The sequence below is a fragment of the Podarcis erhardii genome (assembly GCF_964252035.2).
Source record: "Podarcis erhardii genome assembly, chromosome: 1".
Lineage (NCBI taxonomy): Eukaryota > Metazoa > Chordata > Lepidosauria > Squamata > Lacertidae > Podarcis > Podarcis erhardii.
The window spans coordinates 94,694,320-94,714,690 of NC_138497.1; the positions used below are offsets into that span (position 1 = coordinate 94,694,320).

The following is a 20,371-nucleotide window of genomic DNA, read 5'->3' on the forward strand; positions in this document are numbered from 1 at the left end:
GATTGTTTGCAAATGCTGCTTTTCTGACTTCTGTCTGTCAAGAGAAGGAATCTGCTTCCCCAGCTCTTTCCAAGCACAAATGCAAGGGGTTGTGAGCATGCCCAGACAATATAAACTCACGACTAGCCAAGTACAGATTAGTGCTGACTGATCTAAGATTGCAAAGTTGCCCCAAGGTAAATGGGGGATAAGGCCCCTTGAACTCAGTGGGGCTTACTTCTGACATGCACAGGAATGTGCTGCTACCGTGTGAGCAAGGCAAGGGAAAGTAGTAAGCCAGCTGATGAAGAAGTTCAAAATGAGAATAACAAATTAAAATGCTTTTACCATTTTCAAAATAGATTACATAACGTATGGAATGGAAAGCTGCTTCCCTCAAGCCCAACACGTTGTGGCCTTCCAGTTTCAAAGCAGCCCTCAAACAGAATTCACTGGCAGAATTTGGTCTCTCTTTTTCAATATCAGATCTGGAAGCAATCCTCTTAAACTCCTATCTCTAAACTAATAAAAACTGAATTTATTTGAGGGCACAGCCCACCCAGCGCAGCTCAGAATATCAAAAACATAACAATGAACAATCTTACAGCCATCTAAAACTGACAAGGGCAGCAACATTAAGTTATCAAAGGCTACTTAAATAGCAGAACAATATAACAACTAACAACAGCTATATTCTGCAACGTAGCTCCCTAGGTGGAAGGAATTTTTTTACAAAGAGCCCGTCTGAAGAAGGTGGGTTTTTAGAAATTCCATGGTGCAGAGGTCACAGGCACCTCTGAGAGGAGGGAACTCCTATTATTGAACTACCTCAATTATCCCTTTCATGGGAGCCCGATGGCCCACATGCAATTCTACCACGATTATTTCCTATTCTGTCCACTGGATAAACAAACTCACCGTGTCTCCTATCTGAAGATCTGCACACTTCCTGACTCCAGGGTATGACAAGCCATCCTGACACGTGGCTGTGAAAGCCAGGTTGAGGTCCTCAGGGTTATCCCAGACAGTTAGCTCTACTTTAGATCGGATACTCTAGAAAAGGAAAAGAAACAGTCCCATCAGTTAAAATTTTTTAAAAGCACATACATCATTTCACTTCCTAAGACATTTGTAGGAACAAACCATGCACTAATGGGCACATCAAATTATATGAAACAGCACAGTGATCTAAGGTTGCATCCATAGTAGTGATAAGGAGCACCTCCCTTCTTCATCAGTGCCACATTCCATAGTTCTTGGGGCCAGGGAAGGTTCCAGTTTCTAGCTGTTAAGAAACATGTTTAGGTCGTGAATCATAGATAAACAGAAGTGCTACTAAAGAATCCAGAGTTAGTGGCTGAGAAATAAGCTTGCCTCTTTCCTGGAAGACCAATCCCAATATTGTGGAAATAATTGGGCATAACCACCACATATGAAAGGAAGTGCCTTGCTTTCCACAGTTTCTCCAGCACAGAGAGAGGTGAAGTTGAGTGATTTATTTTATGAACAGCATATGAAGTAAGACACCACCAAAAGAGTAATTTGCTGGCATTTTCTTTTATTCCAGCTGAGACTGAGAGGAATGGAGGTTCATTCCACAGAGCGCTCCAAGAATCATCTTGTATTTGAATTTAAAGGCCCTGGGATTTTACTGCTTGTGTATTTGAGGATGAAGGGAGGTGTGTATATATATATATAATTAATAAATAAACATTATGAAGAGGAAAAATGGCTCTTTTAGTATTATTGCAATTTTGTCTAATGTATGTCTCAAAGTTGTTGAAGGGTCTGGTGGCTTGGGATATTATAACAATCACTGCACTTCCTAAATCTGTTCTAAGGATTCTTCCAAACCTCTTCACCTGCAGTGATGTTTGAACTGACTAAATCCCCTACATCTCCTCTCTAACCAAGAAACTTCATGGAATATAATTGTCCTACTGCCAAGCCCAGAGTTGCTTCTCCACCACTTGCCCTTTTGCCTGCATTCCTTCTCTGTGATGCTTCACTCACTGCCTAGTTCCTCTTCATCAGTATTCCAGTGTTAGCAAGTGGGCAGTACTGTACTGGCTTACCAAGGAAGGAAACAATGAGTTGGGCACACGTAACTATAATGGTGACTGATTGTTTATCCTTTGCTCATTACCATTGCTGTAAAAATAAGTTCAAACCTCCCTTCAGGGTCTTTGTTTATAAGCATTCTAAATAGCTATAAAGATTCATTGTCATCGTCTGGTGACTTTTACAATGAGATAAACAGGATATCAAGTATTTCCAAATCAAAAGCAGAGTAGCAGAAAGTCTCTGTGTTGTGTGTGTGTTTTAAAAAAATGCATCTCTGCTGGATTCTCCAATGTTAACATGGCTTGTTTTTCAATAGACCCAGCATGCTGCTCTCCAGATATAATTGGACTCCCAGCTCTCATCAGCGCTTGCCAGCAAGACCAATGGGCAAGGACAATGAGAGTTGTAGTCCAACAGCTTCTACAGGGCACCATGTTGGCTATGGCTGTCTTAATACATTAAAATACCAACAAAACTGGAATCTTATTATTATTATTATTAATTACTTATACCACACCCATCTGGCTGGGTTTCCTCAGCCACTCTGGGCGGCTTCCAACAAGAGATTCTTAAACTCTAAATAATTCCAAAATTCTTGTGGCGTACACAGCAACAAATCATCTGCTGCCCACATGCCAACTATCCTCATCAGCCTCCCACACAATCAAAACAAACGGAGGAAATGGGCATCCCTCATACATGCCATCTCCTTTTCCTGCTGTGATCTTTAAAACAAAAAGATGCTGCCAGTCAGAACCGGTATTACTAGGTTGAATGTGCTGCTGCCTTTATTATTCAGCATAATTTCTTTTCAGGACAGGGTCTATCTACAAGTCAAATACAGGACAAAGGGGACCACAAAAATATTAACAAGTAGGTGCATGCCCATGAGTGGCTGATTTCCTTTCTCCCAGCAGCCTCTTTTATGGTCCCAAAGAGCCAATCAAGGGACAACATGGACCACCACATTGCATAATGCAGCTTTGACTTCTAATAGGCATCCATGCAGCTGAGCTTAACCTCTAAGCACTGCTCCATGGGAAGAGGCTAAAAGTGTTTTTCTGGCACTCATGAGGGAAAGGGAAGTAATCAAAAGGAAGTAATAAACACTCTGGAACAGCACTTCTCTGCGTTGAAACATTATAGAGAAAACAGTCAAGAAACAGGATTAACAATGAGAAATCGGTTAACAGGAATTCAAGCCAAGAGATGAAACCGTTAGAGCTCCTATTCTGGCTTCAATCCATCAAAGCAAAATAATTTTATGTTCTTATACAGCACCTATGTACAAAATCACCTACATACAGTACGAGAAGATCCGACCTCGGAATCTCCGCCAAAAAGCAAGAGAAATAATTTGAAGTGGGTAATTTGTGTAAGCAGACAAATATCTGTTCATTATTTATTTACTGCATTTCTATCCCACCTCAAGGTGATTTTAAGCTTTTGGAGCTTTTTTCATCATGTTGCCATGCATCCAGGCTTCCCATGACATTTGACCGATTCGGCAAAATTCCCCCAACGCCATTTTTACACCCGAAAATCAGGACATGTCAGGAATTTTCCTGACATATGGCAAGCCTGAGCTAGTGGGGATTTGAACTCCAGTCTCCTAGGTCCTAGTCCAGGACTCTAACTACTACACTAGACTGGCTCTTCTGTGGTTCAATAGAGAAACTCAAATGTCACAGTTACCAGGGCAGGGGATGGCTGGTCAACAATGATGATAGAGGATGTGTGAAGCAAGAAGAAACAACTAGACTGACAATCTGAAGAAAAATGGACTGTAGTGGTAAATTTAAGGAAATCCATAGATTTACAGTGCAGGACACAAGTTCAATTTTCTTACCAGCTAGGTGGCATCATCTGCACACACCTCCTTTCATGATATGCTTGCAGATGGCACAATGTTATGTCTGCTCCCCAATACCACACTTGAATGCATGTTTTATTTTGAGACTCCTTTGTAAACCACTTTGAGAGCCTCTTGGGGCCAGAGAGGGATGTAAGTATTCTAAATAATTAAAACATACAGACGAAGTTGATGACATCTAAACACCAAAAGTGAAAAACTCACATTGTAGGCCTTGACTATAAGCTGGATAATATTTGTAGAGTCTTGATTTAAAATCTCTACTGTCGTTCCAGGAATGAGGGCAGTAAGGTTCTTTTTAAAGAGAGAGAGAGAGAAGTACACAAGAAAAACAAGTTATTTAAAAACAAAGGAAATTATATCCTCTCATAAGTTTCATCAATATAATTAAAAAGCCACGATTTTTTAAATGGGAAAAACATTGGTCCTTGGAGACTTCTGTTCACTAACATTAATTAGGTGGAGGAGAATGGGAAATTTTGTTGAAAGAGACACAAGGTACTTTGAGCCTCTGAACAGTGCAGAGACATAATTCACTTTTAAGTAATAAGATTTAAGTAACGGCAGGCTGGGCTGAATACACTACTGTTGGCAACGTTCCCAAAATAAGGATTAAATCCCATAGCTATTTTTGGTGCCTTCATGATCACCAATGTTGATCTATTCACTTTAAGAAGCTTAGCTGCTTTTCACTGAAGCGCCATTCTGAAATTAACTGAAGAATGAAATTTGGAGGAGGGCGCACTGCAGAGCTGCTTGGGGCTGCAACCCTAACCCCACTTATTTGGAAGTAAGCCCTACTGAATGCCAACAGGACATACCTCCGAGTAGACACAGTTAGGATTGCAGCCTGATTTGTACAGAGGCAAAGCTCCCAGGGCTTAAAGCCAGATCATAAGCACATTCTCAAGTGCTTTTTAATTCCAAGCAGCTCTTCCTTCCTCCGAAGTAATAGACGTCTTAACACTCCTCTCACCCCAGAACTCCAGTGGCAAAACTGCCGCCTTGCAATCTTAATCAGACCTGAAAGAGTCCTTTCAAGCTTCTCAAGATTGGGGCAAGAATGGGGAAGTTCCAAAAACAGTGGACAAATCTGCAATTGAGAGCTCCCAGTGTGCCTGCATGTGTGAAAATATGCCATATTCCTGCATGTGTTTGTGTGTGCCTGCATGAGAGTGTGGCCCACATCCACCTTGGCATGAAACCCCTGGAGGAGCTACAATGGGGCAATGCAACCCTCATAAAAGATTATCCACCCCTGGAGTGGGGTGACTTTCAAGGCCCATTCTGACTCTACTGACTTCCCCCTTCACTTTCCAGCAGGTTTCAAACAGGAAATCAGTTCCTTCCTCTTTGCGCCTAACACTTACCTTATAAAGAACATAGTGACTTTTCGTCACTGCAAAAATTAGGTGTATATTGTTCTCAGCTAGTTTCTCTGCAAGAAGAGCAAGAGAAGGATAATCCTAGAAAAAGATAAAGAAAGAGAGACCAGTGAAGACAAAGAAAATGAATTATAACTGCTTTGCAACTTTAATCCTATTTGCCTGCGAGTAAGTTTCATTGAAGTTAACAGGGCTTCCTTCTGAGTAGATATGCATAGAATTGTGCTTTAAAAGACTCCAAGCATATACAATTATAGCTAAGCACACACATCTGCAAATAAGAGATTTGCACACCATGGATGTACTTTAAGACCTATTTCATATTACGGCATCCGTGTGTCAAGGAATGGAACTCTGTGGCCCGTCCAAACTAAAGCTGTATTCCTGGTTTGCCATCCATTAAGTGCACTCATTATGATCACGTGAAAACTAGGCCAATTCACAGGGTTGTTGTTATAGAGGTAAATTACAGAGAATTGCCAGGGCAATTACCCAAAATAGGCAGCAATAAAATTCAAGTGCTTTTATTACAGTAAAACAAAACAAAAACAAGAGCAGGGCAAGTTAAGTTAAAACTTGATAGGTAACAACTCAACCCACCCACACAATGGCATACATGAAGAAATGTGCCTTCCGCTGGCACTGAAAACTCAAAAGAATCAGTGGGGTGACGAATTTCATAATCGGGAGCCACTACCAAGAAGGCCTCCCCTGTAGAGCTTAATACCCAGGAAGGCCTATATGGTATAGTGGACACTTCATCACTTAACTAGTTTCCAAGCAAATTAGTCGCATTAAGTCAGCCAAGCAACGAATAAATAGGCATGCTGCCCAATTCCCCACCAATTATGGGGTCAGCCGTTCTCTTTACCCTTTTTCATTACATCCCAAAACCTCTTCTCAGGAAGTTCTACATAGCTTGCACTGAGCCATCATGACCTCCCATCCAGGCTAAGACCATGTGCCTACATTATGTATTCTCAGACCATTCTCTGCACTCTCAAAAGAAGATATAAACCAGTGGATCTCTCCCTTCCAGCAGCACCACCCCCCCCCCCCCATTACCCATACCAATGGCAGTGAAGTAACAGCAGGAGAAGGCAGCATCTTGCCCCAGTATAAACAAGTGGAGGAAAACCTCTCTCACATCACACATTTGGAGCAAAGAAGAGAGTTCTGATAATAGCAATCCACTCTGTTTAGGCCTTGTATCAGTCACCTCCAGCTCAGAGCAAAGCTTAGTATGAATGCGCTATTAAGAATACTGTTTATACCCTCCACGTCTTGTTGCATATAAAATTATAGGCAAGACGCTGAATAATTTGTACAGACAATTCTGAATACCTAATCTTTAGTGCCATCTGAATCCCACAGAAATTAACAAGACATGTATTCCAGGAAGCTCATTCACCTGGGAGTTTAGGATTGCAGCTTTAAGTATTTATCTATGCACATTAGTACTATCCATTTCAATGGAAATTAGACATGCCAAACTTTTCACTACTTCCAGCCCGTCCAGTGTGGACCGGCCAGTAATGTTCCCATTTTACAGATGGAGAAACTGATGACCAACCAAGGCCATCCAGCCAAGTCTCTGTTGGAGCAGGAATTTGTATCCAGGCCTTCCATTGTGAACCACGCTGACATTCTTCCAATACTATGCTGGCAGAATAGATTTTCATGTGATTTCTAGGCTAGTACACAAATTCTCGAAATGGCCAATGAATATGTATATTTACTGACTTTGTTTACTCAGGAAAACAAAGAAATGTCGTGTGGAAGGATTCAAGCCCATTGTCTAAAGACAGCGAGTTAGGAACACTTTCAACATGGAGGGAGGGGAACATTACATGCTCATTAAAGGGCACAATAATAATTAGGATTTGCAATTTGCCTGGCCTGCAGAAAAACAACCCAACAGCTATGCAAGAACAAAGCGGCTCTTCATCCAGAAAAGCCGAAGGAGGAAAATAGCTATCTGCAGACATCTTTACTGAATTCAAAGTGTCAATAATAATAATAATAATAATAATAATAATAATAATAATAAAAAATTTTATTTATATCCCGCCCTCCCCAGCCGAAGCCGGGCTTAGGGTGGCTAACAACAATCAAATAATCCAATATTCTAAAAACATTTCATTATAAAAATTAATTAAAATCAAATTGATGGCAACCGTTAAGCAAAATTCTGTGCAGATTGCCAGAGGAGGGAGTCAGGCTGCGCCCTGACCAAAGGCCTGGTGGAACAGCTCTGTCTTGCAGGCCCTGCAGAAAGATGTCAGGTCCCGCAGGGCCCTAGTCTCTTGTGACAGAGCGTTCCACCAGATTGGAGCCGCAGCCAAGAAAGCCCTGGCTCTAGTTGAGGCCAGCCTAACCTCTCTGTGGCCTGGGACCTTCAGGATGTTTTTATTTGCAGACCGTAAGTTCCTATGTGGGACATACCAGGAGAGGCGGTCCCGTAGGTACGAGGGGTTTACCTTGTCCTTTGATTACCAATATTTTATTTATATACTGATACACATAAATGGAAGGACAGCACTTAGCTAGTAAGGGGCAAACAGAAGCTGAAACACATGACTACTGCTGAAAGCATAATGGAGACACAACAAGTTGCACTGAGACACAGTAAGTTGTGAGACATTCACATAGCCACCGTCTTTAAACAGCAGTTAAGGGTTTGGGGGTAACAAGTTGTTCCATCCTGAAATGAAATGCAACAAGGATCAGTGATACAGAACACTAATAAGGAGCAGCTGTTTACCTCACAAAACATTGAGGAAAGAATTGGAATGAAGCAAGGGACTCCATGCAGCAGCTTTTATATACACTATTTTGCCTCATGCAGGGCTCCGGAGACACAAGGGAATGTGTTTTTAAAACTGTCTAATCATCCAAATGTGAAGTCAAAACAACATTGTGGCATTCAATAGGCCCTTAGAATGATAACTAGACATTTTACACATCCATTTCATTGCTATGCATTCTCACCAGTTGATTGGAAGCGGTGTATTCATTGGCCTCATTCAGGTGACACTGCCCGTCATGTGGCTGCACCAATCCACCCAGCTTCCCATCCAGTGCTATGTGTGGGACATCATCCGTAGTGAACACCAACAAGTGAGAAGCCTCCTTCCGCCATCCAATCTCCTTCTACATTGAAGTCAAGACAAAAGAAGAAACCCGTCAGCCTTTGCTCATGCCAACAGACAGTTTCTTTCTGCACAAAGCCATTGCATCAGGAGATAGGCATTGCTTAGGTATCATCAATAACGCAGATAAAACTATTTTGTAAAGGAGCTGTGAACAGAAACAAAGCCACAGGAAAACAATAAAAACAGAGCAGAATTATAACCATAACCTTCAAATTCTGTAACCAGAAATTCTAATGCATGTATCGTAATAAATGAAGCAGAATTGTAAGTAAAAATGTGCAAATTCAGTCCCTGGTGAGTAACTTGGAATGCACAGCATAATCTGTGCATGACATTATCTGCAGCAATTAAAATATGATCTTCCTGCCACTGGTAGGAAGATATGGAAACCCAGTCTTCCAAATATTCATCTCAGTGGAATTAGGCATCATCCTTTTGATAGGAAACCCTCTTAAACAACTGACTCCTGCCTAAAGCAAATGGTTGCTCTAGCCATTCAAGCACAATGATGTTTTCAGTGGTCAACACACATGTCGCAGCCAGTAGCTGACAGCATGACCTCCAGGTCCAGCAAGATGCCACATTGGCTGTGAAACAGGTACAATACCCCAGTAGCCTGTGAGACCTGCTTATTTGAAGGAAATATCCAAAAGAGCAAAGGCTGCAAAGGGCAGGCCAAATCAAAATATAAGATGCCATGTATGCACTGCAGCAACTAACTGCATTTTCCAAGGGGATATATTAGTTTAGGAAAATTGCACCTCCTTCGAGGTCAACATAGACTTGGTCAACTTGGAAAATCAGATTTGCTGACCTCAAGTCCTGTAAGAGTTCACTAATTATGCAATTGTTCCTCCGGGGGGGGGGGGGAGATATTCTATTGCAGTTCCCAACTCTAGAATCATAAAAAGTGGCATGCATTTTATATTTGCTCCCGAAACTTAGGAAAGCAGCTCAATTTTCAGAACAGCGAAAAAAAGGTGTGAAGAAATAAAATTTAAAAAGCCATATGAGACATTATTATTAGCAGCAGGTGTAAAAAAACCAATGCTGTCTTTAGTGTTCCCTGCTGAACACAGGAAATAACTCCCCCCTCCAGGGAAGTGACAAACATATTATCCCTTTATTATGCTGACAGCAGTTTGAATAAAAATTGTCTTTCTGCCAAGAGTGGAACTTTTGCCAAGGCAGCTGACGAGAGGCAACTGTGCCTGCACATTTAAGAAGAAGGCTGTGTTTTGATCCGCACAGAAGCTATGGGTTTTATATATACATATATAAAAGGAAAACAAGCAGCAGAAACTGAAGCTCTGTCAGATAGATGCAACCTATCCAAAAATAGTATCAACAGATTCTTAAAATAGGCTGTCATGCCATATACCTTGCTAATATACAAAGGCAAAAAAGGACAAGAAAAGTATTTTACTACAAATGCTGCACCCAAATCCCAGTGCCAAATGCAGTCATTGTTCATAAACAAGAGGCATATTTAGGATCTACTGGCAAGGAATGCCACTGATGGAACTGCCAGCCAAAGGGACAAGTAACAATGGCACTGCAATTTTTCTTCAGATGGAGACATATACTAGGGATAGTGCCACCCGACAGATACAGGGACACACAAATGTGCCAGACCCTTTCGTTTTGTGCTTCGAAAGGGCAAACTAGCACATATACCCTATGGTGAGATGAACAAGTCCCAAGTGCAGGTTCTGCTCACAAATCTCACTACAGAGATGTATAATTTCCCCAAGCTAACCTAAAAAGCACAAATTCCACATGGCGCACAAAGCTATTCTGAGAATTCATTTACTGGTGCCATTTTTAAAAGTATGTTCTCCCCACACACAATCAATTAACTTCCCATCTCTAATACCCGCAACCCCTACAGGCTACAAGGAATGGCAGATACAATGGTACCTTGGTTTGCAACCGCTTTGGATTACAACCATTTTGGATTACAATCATGTCAAACCCAGAAGTGTGTGTCCCTTTTTTTGGATTACAACCCATTTTGGGGGGGATTACAACCCATTTTTTTGGGGAGGCCCCATTGGTTAAAAGCGCGCCTTGGGTTACAACCTGTTTTGGTTTACAACCAGACCTCCAGAACGGATTATGGTTGTAAACCAAGGCACCACTGTATAGCCAACCATTCACAATCTGCCAGAAGTTACTCACCTCACACACAGCAGCCTGCAAGATTGCGTCAAAGCCACCTTCTGGGGCATCCCTATTGCGGGAAACCTTCTGTTTCTGAACCTCTTCATTAAACCGGTCAACTTTATCCGTGAGGGACAAAAGGTGGCGAAATCCAAAGGATGGGACGCAACTGGGAAATAACTTGTAACTAGAAAAGAAATGAAACATCATTGAGAGTCATTTGTCTGCACAGTAAGATAGTAACACCAGAGTTTGCGTTGTACTTCATACCTACTAAAGCTGCTCAAGAATGCAAATTCAGAGCAACTTTCTGGCTTGAAAAATTACTCAGATTCTGAATAATGTACAGTGACACTGGAAATGAGGAACTGAATTTTGAAACTGAATATGCCCCAGACAAAAGACTCTATAGAGATTTATTTCTGAGAAACCTTGGTACTGGCTGTTGTTCAGGATTGAGATTTTGGCATGAACCAGGAAAGAAGCAGGCAAGCCTTAGGCCTGCTCCGGTTGGACTGTCCCTTCCAACCTACCCCAAGAGGGCAATATTCCATCAATTGCCCTGTAGGGAGGATCCTGATGACTTTTCAAGTAGTTAAACAACGTCTATTGTATTTTAAAAATACACAAATTTAATTGGAAGCAACCTTGGAAATATTTATATTCTGAAAGATGGGAAATAAAGAATTGTAATAGATACATAAATATTTGAGTGCATGTTGTTTAAAGGAATAGGAGAGAAACTGGCCTGCAATTCCATTGGGGCTACATCAGGTGATCATAATGTGTATGCAAAAGAGCCCTACAGATTTTTAAAAAATATTATTTCCCCCTTCCTTGTCATAGTGTCACTATCACCTCGGCAATGTGAGAAGCCCACCAGGGAAGAAGAGGGGCCTGAACTGGCCATGATGAACAACGGCTGCTGCTGCTGCTGCTGCTGCTGAAAGCTGAGGAACAGATGGAAGGAATGCTGGAAAATTCTCTGTTTTCAGTCTCTGTCACTCTGTCTTGTATTTACATGACTGCTTTATGTACTCATGTGGTTGAACTGACAAGCTCATTTCTCCGCATGGTATGTGCTAGAGTGAAGCAAGTCTCTCAAGTCTCCCCACTTCAGAAACTGAAAAACAACTATCCCATTTGAAAAGGACTTTGCTTTGCTTTGCTTTCACTAGTTCTACGGTTTCAGAAGAATAATTTCATTTTAATCATGCTACTTTCTCTTATAAGCATGAACAGGAGTCCCTAGAAGCTTAGCAGCTTCTAGTTCAGTTAGCTAATACTCTGTGATTTGAAGCTTAGCAGAGATCTTATGTCAGTGTTAAGTTGGGGTGGAGGCTTTGGGAAATTGGCCATCATAAATAACACAGAACCTCAATATGCTTGTTCTCTCCTCTTCATTCTCAGTAGTCATATATGCTACATACTAGGGGTTGTATTAACTGAGGCTAAACCAGTCTGGAAAACAGAGCTCTGTGAAGGGTGTAGAGGTGTCTCCTAACAAGTCACAGCACCCTTAGCAAACTACAGCCCAGAATTCTTTAGGAGAAGCCATGAATGTTTAACGTAGTATGATACTGCTTTAAACGTATACTGCAGATGGGACTGTGGTTTGCAAGCAGAAACCATCCTCCAACCAAATAAGCATACCCTCTTCTCCCCTTCTCTTACCAGTCTTAATCATAATTTTAACATTACATCTGCACTGAAAATAACCCCTGGTTTCAGGTCACTGCCAAATCATCTGCCAACCAGATTTCAGATCTGGTATCAAATCATGTTTAAGTTGGAAACCACTTAATGTTGGAAACCACTTTATGTTGGACCATAAATTAGGGAAGCAAGAACAAGGGACACTGGTAATTAACAGCAGCAGAGGGGGTTGGGGGGAGAGAGGTAAAGGAAGAACAGCCTGTCTCCTGATTTGAGAAACTCCTGATTCCAAAGAAGAGTATACAGAGTGTCAGCATTGTATCCACCAGGCCAAAGATACTGACTTTTCTAGTAGGTTATGAAAATGTGGCCTTGAGTGGGTGTGATTAAACGGGCTCTGTAACCATGATAAGTTACATTAGAGAAGGACATACGTATGTTTCATGTTTTGCCTGCCTTGTAAATTTGCTGAAAACCCTGACTTCCCCTGCTGTCACTTTGGGGTTGAAGTGCTTTTCTGGTTCTGTGTTCCTAGCACAGAACAGTTTGGACGATGTGCACTAATTACACACCCAAAAATATTGTTAATTAAAGTGCAGGAGATTTTGTCTACAAATAGTGGTTCACTTTACAGTTCTCTTCCACAATTTTGTGGTTCCATTCTCCTTTTTTCACACGGTTATCAGCCTAATTCAGGTGTTCACAGTCTACAAGCAACGACAAGTCGCACAAATCAGAGGCCCACTGACAAGGCTCACACCCTCCAACACATCCCTTTCTCCGATCTCAGCCTTCCATGAACTGGAGAGCCAAATGCTAAAGTGAGGAGCTTCTTCTACTTGTGGAAGCTGCCTGCCCGATTTAGAACACTCGGGGCTATTAGCAGCCCTGATTCACATCACTTCCCCCCCCTACAAAGGTGATGTGAATGGCAAACAATGACTGCATAGATGGAACGAGCACACAGACTGCAGGGATACGTAAACCAGAGAAGAAACAGTAGTATCCAGTATCCCTGGAGCTTTGTATTGCAGGTGAGCATGATGTCGTGCATAATAGGCCTCGACTGGCTGACACGAGGCAACCGTCAGAGCGAAAAGGCTCATGTCCAGAGCCAAGCATTCATTGACTGCCAGTTTAATTTCAGCAGTTTGGTGGATTCCCTCATGCCCAAGGTTACTGACACTGGATAGAAGATAAAAGGGGTTCCAGATATGGGAATGCTTTGAAAAGAGGAACATGGAGTTAGGTTGCTCCTAAGTCTGCAGTCCTACAGGTACTTACTTGAGAGTAAGCCCCACTGAACTCAGCGAGACTTGCTTCAAAGTTACCATGCATAGGATTAGGCTGCAACTTTCAGGGAGCGCTGTATTTTAAAACTAATATGCATGCGTGCAATGGACACTACAGAAGACTCCTGCTTTAAAAGAAGAAAGGTTCTACTTTTCATGGATTTAGATTCAGGAACAATACTTGCATAGCTGATGGTCTTTTCAATGCTTCAGCTCATGTTCCTCACCACTAGCGACCCTGTTACCCCCTTCCCCTCAATGATGCTGGCCAAAAATCTATAAATTGCTGTACAAATTCAATTTGGGGTAGAGCATGGGTAGGCAAACTAAGGCCCAGGGGCCGGATCTGGCCCAACTGCCCTCTCAATCCAGGTGGCGGATGGTCCGGGAATCAGTGTGTTTTTACATGAGTAGAATGTGTCCTTTTATTTAAAATGCATTTCTGGGTTATTTGTGGGGCATAGGAATTCGTTCATTTTTTTCTTCAAAATATTGTTGGGCCCTCCACAAGGTCTGAGGGACAGTGGACCGGCCCCCTGCTGAAAAAGTTTGCTGACCCCTGGGGTAAAGCAAAATGCAAACAAGGCTGCCAAGACTGGTGAAAAATACATATGCATAAAATAATTTGTTTTGGATGCAACACATCCGCTCGAAAACAATCTGCACACAAATGTGCATTCTGGCTGTGCTAGGAGTGCGGTTGGTGTGATGGGAAAGAGGTGTGTAAATGCAGTGTGTGTGGAGGGGGCTTGAGTGAGCCTCCAGCTTCTCTCTTTCTCGTATAAGCTCTCCTTTTAAGTACTGTAAATAATTTTGCCTGCAGGAACGCCTATACCTGAATATTAGGGTTAGGGTTAGAAAAATCTCCCAAAGTGTGTTGTCCACAGAGCTTTAAAATCTCTTAAAACTTTTTCTTTCTAAAAGCCAAAGGAGAGTTGCTAAATTATCAGGAATCACTGGCTTCATGCCAAATAAATTTGCCGCCACTAGGCACTTGTTTGAAATCCTGATGATTGCTCCAGGAAAAAAATATAAGACAGTAGTTGTTAACTGCCCCAAACATCCCTGCAAGTTAGATAGTAATACTAGATGGGATCCAAAGAACTACTTTCAGCTGCATAGCTCAAAGGCTTGTGATCATTTGGTGAGTTCAGGTTTAACTTTTACTCTTTGGCAGACACCACTCACCATGTATCAACTACTTTTGCAAACCACCCATTCCCCTTTGAGTTGCTTGCAGGTGTTTTGCAGGCCCACACAATCTGGGACCCACTAACACAACTGCAGCCCTCCAGTATAGAAGGGACTCGCAATGCTTGGTTTTGCTGCCTTTCTGGGACCTGTAAAAAAACCCAGGAAGTTGTCAAGCCACAACAAATAGTAAATGGACCCAGTTTAGCTTGGTGAGTCACTCATCTATGCAGGCCTGGTCTTCTGCCATGCAGTCAGAGGGGACTTCCAGCCAAGAAAATCCTATGCAAAGCACTAGACTGAATGGGCCTTTGGATCCTGGCCACTGCCCTAATTTTACATACACAAACGCATAGGCCAAGAATATAAAGAATAATATTTTCAAAAACCCAAGGACCAAAGTTTCCACTTCCCAAATGTATTTATATCTGCACAGTTTAGAGTATATATATATTTTAAAGGAATATAAAAACACTGTATTGTAGATATCATGATCCTACACAAAATTCAAAATAGACCTGTTTTTTCAAATGTGAGATGTCTACTTTTTAATGATCCTGCAAGCTGTGAGGTCTTGCAAGCCCTTCCCTGCAGCCATGGGATGCTGCTGCAGGTTCTAGCTTGCTCTGCTCAATAGGAAAGAAATCTTATGTTCTTGCACATTCAGTGCCAAAGCAACAACTGCAGCAGCTGCTGGCCCTTTGCTTACCCAGTGCAAGGGTTGTTCTGGTATCTAGGTGCTGTGTAAGAAAAGGGAGAAATGTTTTTGTCCACGAAAGAGCCAAACCCAAGGCGGAAATTGCTGGTGAGTTTCCCCATCTCTTCAGCCAGCGTGGTTCCCAGATTCCGGATGTTGTCCAAATCATCCTTCATGGAGAGGGAAAGGTCCATCAAATAATACAGGTCCACAGGGTAGTCCTCTACCTGCCGAACGTGCACATGGAAAGGCGTTGGATCACCTGTGGAAGCAGCAGGTTTGTGGCAGGTTAATGACAAGCAAAAGGCAAGCCAGTTGTTTCCTTTCTTTGCCTTTTGCATTCACTCAGCTGGCGGTGAAAAATCACCCCCTTAACTGTTACCAGAAATAGCCACAGATTCATGCCTGAAATATGAATACTTCTTCACAAAGTTTCCTGTTGCAACATGTAATTGATATAACATGCCAAAATCCAGACAGCATACTTTCCTTTTTGTAAAATCTGTAAGAGAGCCCTTCCATTAAGGCTTCAGTAGAAGCCTGGCAATTGCAAGGGGGAGCAACTGAAGCAATTACTCAAGTTAGAACCATAGAATTGAAGTGTTGGAAGGTACCCTGAGGGTCTTCTGGTCCAACCCCCTGCAAAGCAGGAATCTCTAAAAGATCCATGGCAGATGGCCATCGAACCTCTGCTTAAGAACGTCCAATGAAGGAGTCCACCACCTTCCGAGGGAGTCTGTTCCATCGGCAGGTGATATCAGGGCCACAACAATAACACTGCAGTGCTACTCTGATGTGGCTGCTCTTTAGCTTGCATCCATGCGGGCAGCCAAGCCACAACAATATTTCCCAGTTGTGAGACTCGCAGCTACTGGCTGGGAGCCATTTCATTTTTTATTTTATTTTTTGTTTACCAATGCACTCAAGCTAGTTCACTGCAATAATAATGGATTAAAATCAAACAGATGCAATACTAAAGAGAAAGGGAACCAGAAAGGAAGAAAAAAATAAGCAAATTCATGTACCACAGCTGGTGCCATCCATTGTCTAAAACAATGGAGGGGACCCTGCCGCCTTGCCTCTCCCTCAGAATGGGTGCAGATGGAGAGCGTTCTGAGAAGAGAGGAACCAAAATAGAATTATGTTTCCATTAAGCTGATGGAAGGGGCCCTTCTCTCTATCCCTCTGTGGTGTTTGCCCATTCCTTGTGATTTTGTTTGTACAGGGGGATGGAAATAGTTAATACAGATTGACCAATGAGAAAGGTCAGAGGCGGAGCCTACCTGGTTTTGAGGCTCAGCCCAGGGGTTTTACCATTGGGAGATAGAGGAGTCAGAGTCACAAAGAGAAAGTAAAAGACGAACATACTGGTTGTGACAGCTAGAGTGAGAGACAGGGATAGAACTGAGAGAGAAGAGTGTGACAGTGTGAGATAGTGCCACATCTAGTTAAGGGCGTGCATTTGAGAAAAAATTCTGAATATATTTAAAACTTGTTTGTTCTTCAATAAACTTTAATCTTTGTTGTTGACTTTACAAGCTGAGATTCAGTATTTCACCAGAAGAAACCTGGTTGGTGGCAGCGGAAGAATAAAGCAGTGGTGTACAGGTCAATAGTCCGTGAAACGACCGGGGGCTCTGTACGAACGCCACTTTCTCTCTCTCTTAATTAAGTGGAATGGAATGAATGTGGACTGGTGATTACAGGACCATGTGGTCCTGCAGTATCCCAGGTCAACAATGTGCCTTAGATTTTCCTAGGGTTTGGGTGCCTGTGTTAACTGGGCTAGTTTGGGACAGGAGAATATCAGCACTTCTATGATCAATGTAGAGTCAAGCTCTGCTCTGAACCATCAGTTGCTACATCAAATGGTTCAAACAAAAACTGAAGTTAAATCCAACATATTTTAATAGGCTACTATAACACATGCATCCCCCCCTGCCACCTTTTCCTCCCCTCCCATTGAAGAGACAGGATAAGCATTTGAAAACTGAAATTCAGATGCCTCGTAATGGTTGGTTTTAATAGGCTTTGGCTGGGAGCACTATTCTGTCGCACCAAATGACATTTCTAGCTCAATAGATCAGGCTCTCTTTCACAGCTGGGTGAGTTAGATCCAGCCACCCAGTGGAGACCCCAAGCAAGATTTTCACCTCCAGACTGTCAAGGAAGTAGAAAGCAGCTCAACTCCTAGGCCACTCAACTGAAGTAATCCTGTTTATTGAAATATATATTTTGTTTGGTGTAGAAACAAAACAGAGTCAGTCTCATTTACTAACTGCTCATTTTATAAATGCTTCTCCACCACTTACACTAAGGGCTGTTTGCAAACGGAAGCCTTGCTTGTAACACTCAATTATGTCCTGTTGCGTCTTGTATAATGTTTTGGTAACAGCTGCACAACACAGGTATGCAGCTAGGAAGTTATGGCTTCAAGGGTTTACAGACATAATCCTTCCTCTCCTCACAACCTAGCGAACTAAGATCAAATCTACTTTGGCCCCATAGGTATGCACAGATTTGTGGACACCCAGCAGTAGATTGGCATCATCCAGCTTCCTCCTAAGAACTACCTGAGAGTGAAAGCCCTTCTCCATAAGGTCCCAGGGCAGGTCACAACCATACGGTCATATAACATTAAAATCCAATAAAATCACTTAAAATAAACTGATGAATGTACATCAACAACGGTAGTGGTCCCCCAAAAATGGCAATTCCACATGGCTAGCAGAGTAACTTAGCACAACTTCTTTTTGACAGTAGTACAACTTCCTTTCTCCAGTGAAAAATATATGATTGTATTACAATGTCCGTAGCCATCATTGGTAATAGATGGAGATAGGACAGATTCCAGCTCAGGGAGAGGAGGAGGAAACAGGACGCAAAGAAACTGAGGTGGGGTGGGTGGACAACGGCTTGAGAGCATAATGCAGTGATGGAGAGGTGGGGGACAAGGAAGAAAAGGCTCAACGGGTTAAAAGGTCAAAGTAGCAAGGTCTCTAAGAGTGGGAAGCTGCAGGAGCATGGAAAGACTGGGCTGGCTTAGGACAATATATGCCATTGGCTTCCTCTGCAGTAAAAGACCATTATAACCCCGTGAAGTTATGTGCAAAGTTTATATACACAAACAAACAGAAGTGCTTTTCCTGTGTACATATTTTTTCTACACTTTTCACATTTTGTTACCACTGCTTTTACAGCCCCTGTAATTTCATTTTATTACACTCTGAAAGAGGATTTGCTTCCCCCACCCTTGCCAAAGTAAGAATTTCACCTGCAACCTAAAGATTCACTGTTGCTGAAGTGATTGATGTGACAGATGGCTCAGCTCTAGCAAAGCTTTTTTCCACCCTGCAACTGCTAGCAAACAAGGGAGCCTTGTTCCCATTCAGCAACTATTTTCTCTTTGCAAACGCATTCTCTCCAGGACAATTGGAATGCGTCACATGGAGGGAGATTCTGAATGTGTGAACTTGCCCTGAATCAAATGTGAACTTTCAATCAATAGAAAGCTTTAAAATCAACATTCACATTACAGTATTAGGCTTGTATATATTACCAGCTCCTAGCTGCATCCACTCTGGATTTGCATAGATCAATTAGATCAGCCTACCTGATGTCCAAAACAGAAGCAGGGTCATGGATACAGTTTTGTGTATCTGTTGCCGCGTCTCATTTAGCAGCGGCAGCTATATTAATGGATTTGCATTGGGGAGAACAGCTTACAAGAAACCGTAGCCATTAAAAGGTATGCACCCAAAGCTCAGTGGTACCGAATACACTTTGCATACAGAAAGCTTCTCAAAAAGCAATCTCTAGTTTAATTTTTTTCAAGTAGTGGAGCAGGAAAGATCTCTGCTGGGAGCTACTGGCAGTCAGAGTAGGGTCTACACTGAGAATACTGCTCTATCCGGTCCAGAGAAAGGGAACAGACATTGCTGGGAGTCAACATCCTATCAGCTTCACCAGCATGAAACCATGTCAACTTTGCTTTCCATCAAGTGCACGATGAGAACACTACAGAGCTGTTACATGAGATCCATTAATGAGCACAATGACAGCAATTTTGGAAGGAGGAGATTAAAACCATTTTTCAGGGTGGCTTTTGCAAGCTAGAATGCTCAGTAACCAAATTTCAATACAGTGGTGCCCCGCAAGACGAACACCTCACAAGACGGAAAACCCGCTAGACGAAAGAGTTTTCCGTTTTGGAGGTGCTTCACAAAACGAATTTCCTATGGGCTTGCTTCGCAAGACGAAAATGTCTTGCGAGTTCCTGCGGGGGTTTTTTTCCTCCTCCCCCCCTTTTTCTAAGCCGCTAAGCCGCTTATCAGCTGATCCGCTAAGCCGCTAAAAGCCGCTATGCCGCTAATAGAGCTAAGCCGCTAAGCCGTCAATGGGCTTGCTTCGCAAGACGAAAAAACCGCTAGATGAAGAGACTCGCGGAACGGATTAATTTTGTCTTGCGAGGCACCACTGTAGTTGCCTCTCTATTTATGTGAAACTAACAGGCGTTTCCACTTTGGGTGATGGAACTTTCTTGTTTTGTGCTGTGATTAATTTTAATGTCGGGAAAATTCGTGAGTTTTAAGTGTGTGGGGAATATGAATTCCTTATGAACTTGAGGCTCTCATCAGAGGAATACTAGAGCCTTATTATTAGTAAAAAAACACACACAAAAATCCTTATTGTTAACAAATAAACCTTTTCCTTATCAGAGGATAGGAATGGAAAGGGAAACATTTCCTCTATTTGCAGTTTGCCTGGACTACAACACAACACAGACATTCCAGGCACGTACACAATTGTTTAGTGAATCTGTCTTTCATAATGGCCTTTAGCTTCAATACAAAGGGCCTTTTTAGAAAACAAAACAACCAAATATCAAAGGCTAAATATTTTCGCACAAACGTTGA

General features: G+C 42.2%; 2 protein-coding genes across 2 annotated transcripts in view; one reads left to right on the forward strand and one right to left on the reverse strand.

Annotated features, from left to right (window-relative positions):
* UMPS (uridine monophosphate synthetase) overlaps positions 1-12,843 on the forward strand; it is a 55,693-nt gene extending 42,850 nt beyond the window's left edge. Inside the window, exon 7 of the transcript XR_014159078.1 lies at positions 11,466-12,843. The gene's annotated coding sequence lies outside the window, so the exon portion shown is untranslated. The remainder of the gene's footprint in view (positions 1-11,465) is intronic.
* ITGB5 (integrin subunit beta 5) overlaps positions 1-20,371 on the reverse strand; it is a 78,950-nt gene that overhangs the window by 32,348 nt on the left and 26,231 nt on the right. Inside the window, exons 4-9 of the mRNA XM_081871487.1 lie at positions 15,468-15,717; positions 10,638-10,806; positions 8,293-8,454; positions 5,287-5,382; positions 4,121-4,210; positions 898-1,032 (exon numbers count right to left, since the gene is read on the reverse strand). Coding sequence (XP_081727613.1) covers positions 898-1,032; positions 4,121-4,210; positions 5,287-5,382; positions 8,293-8,454; positions 10,638-10,806; positions 15,468-15,717 — 902 coding nt within the window. The remainder of the gene's footprint in view (positions 1-897; positions 1,033-4,120; positions 4,211-5,286; positions 5,383-8,292; positions 8,455-10,637; positions 10,807-15,467; positions 15,718-20,371) is intronic.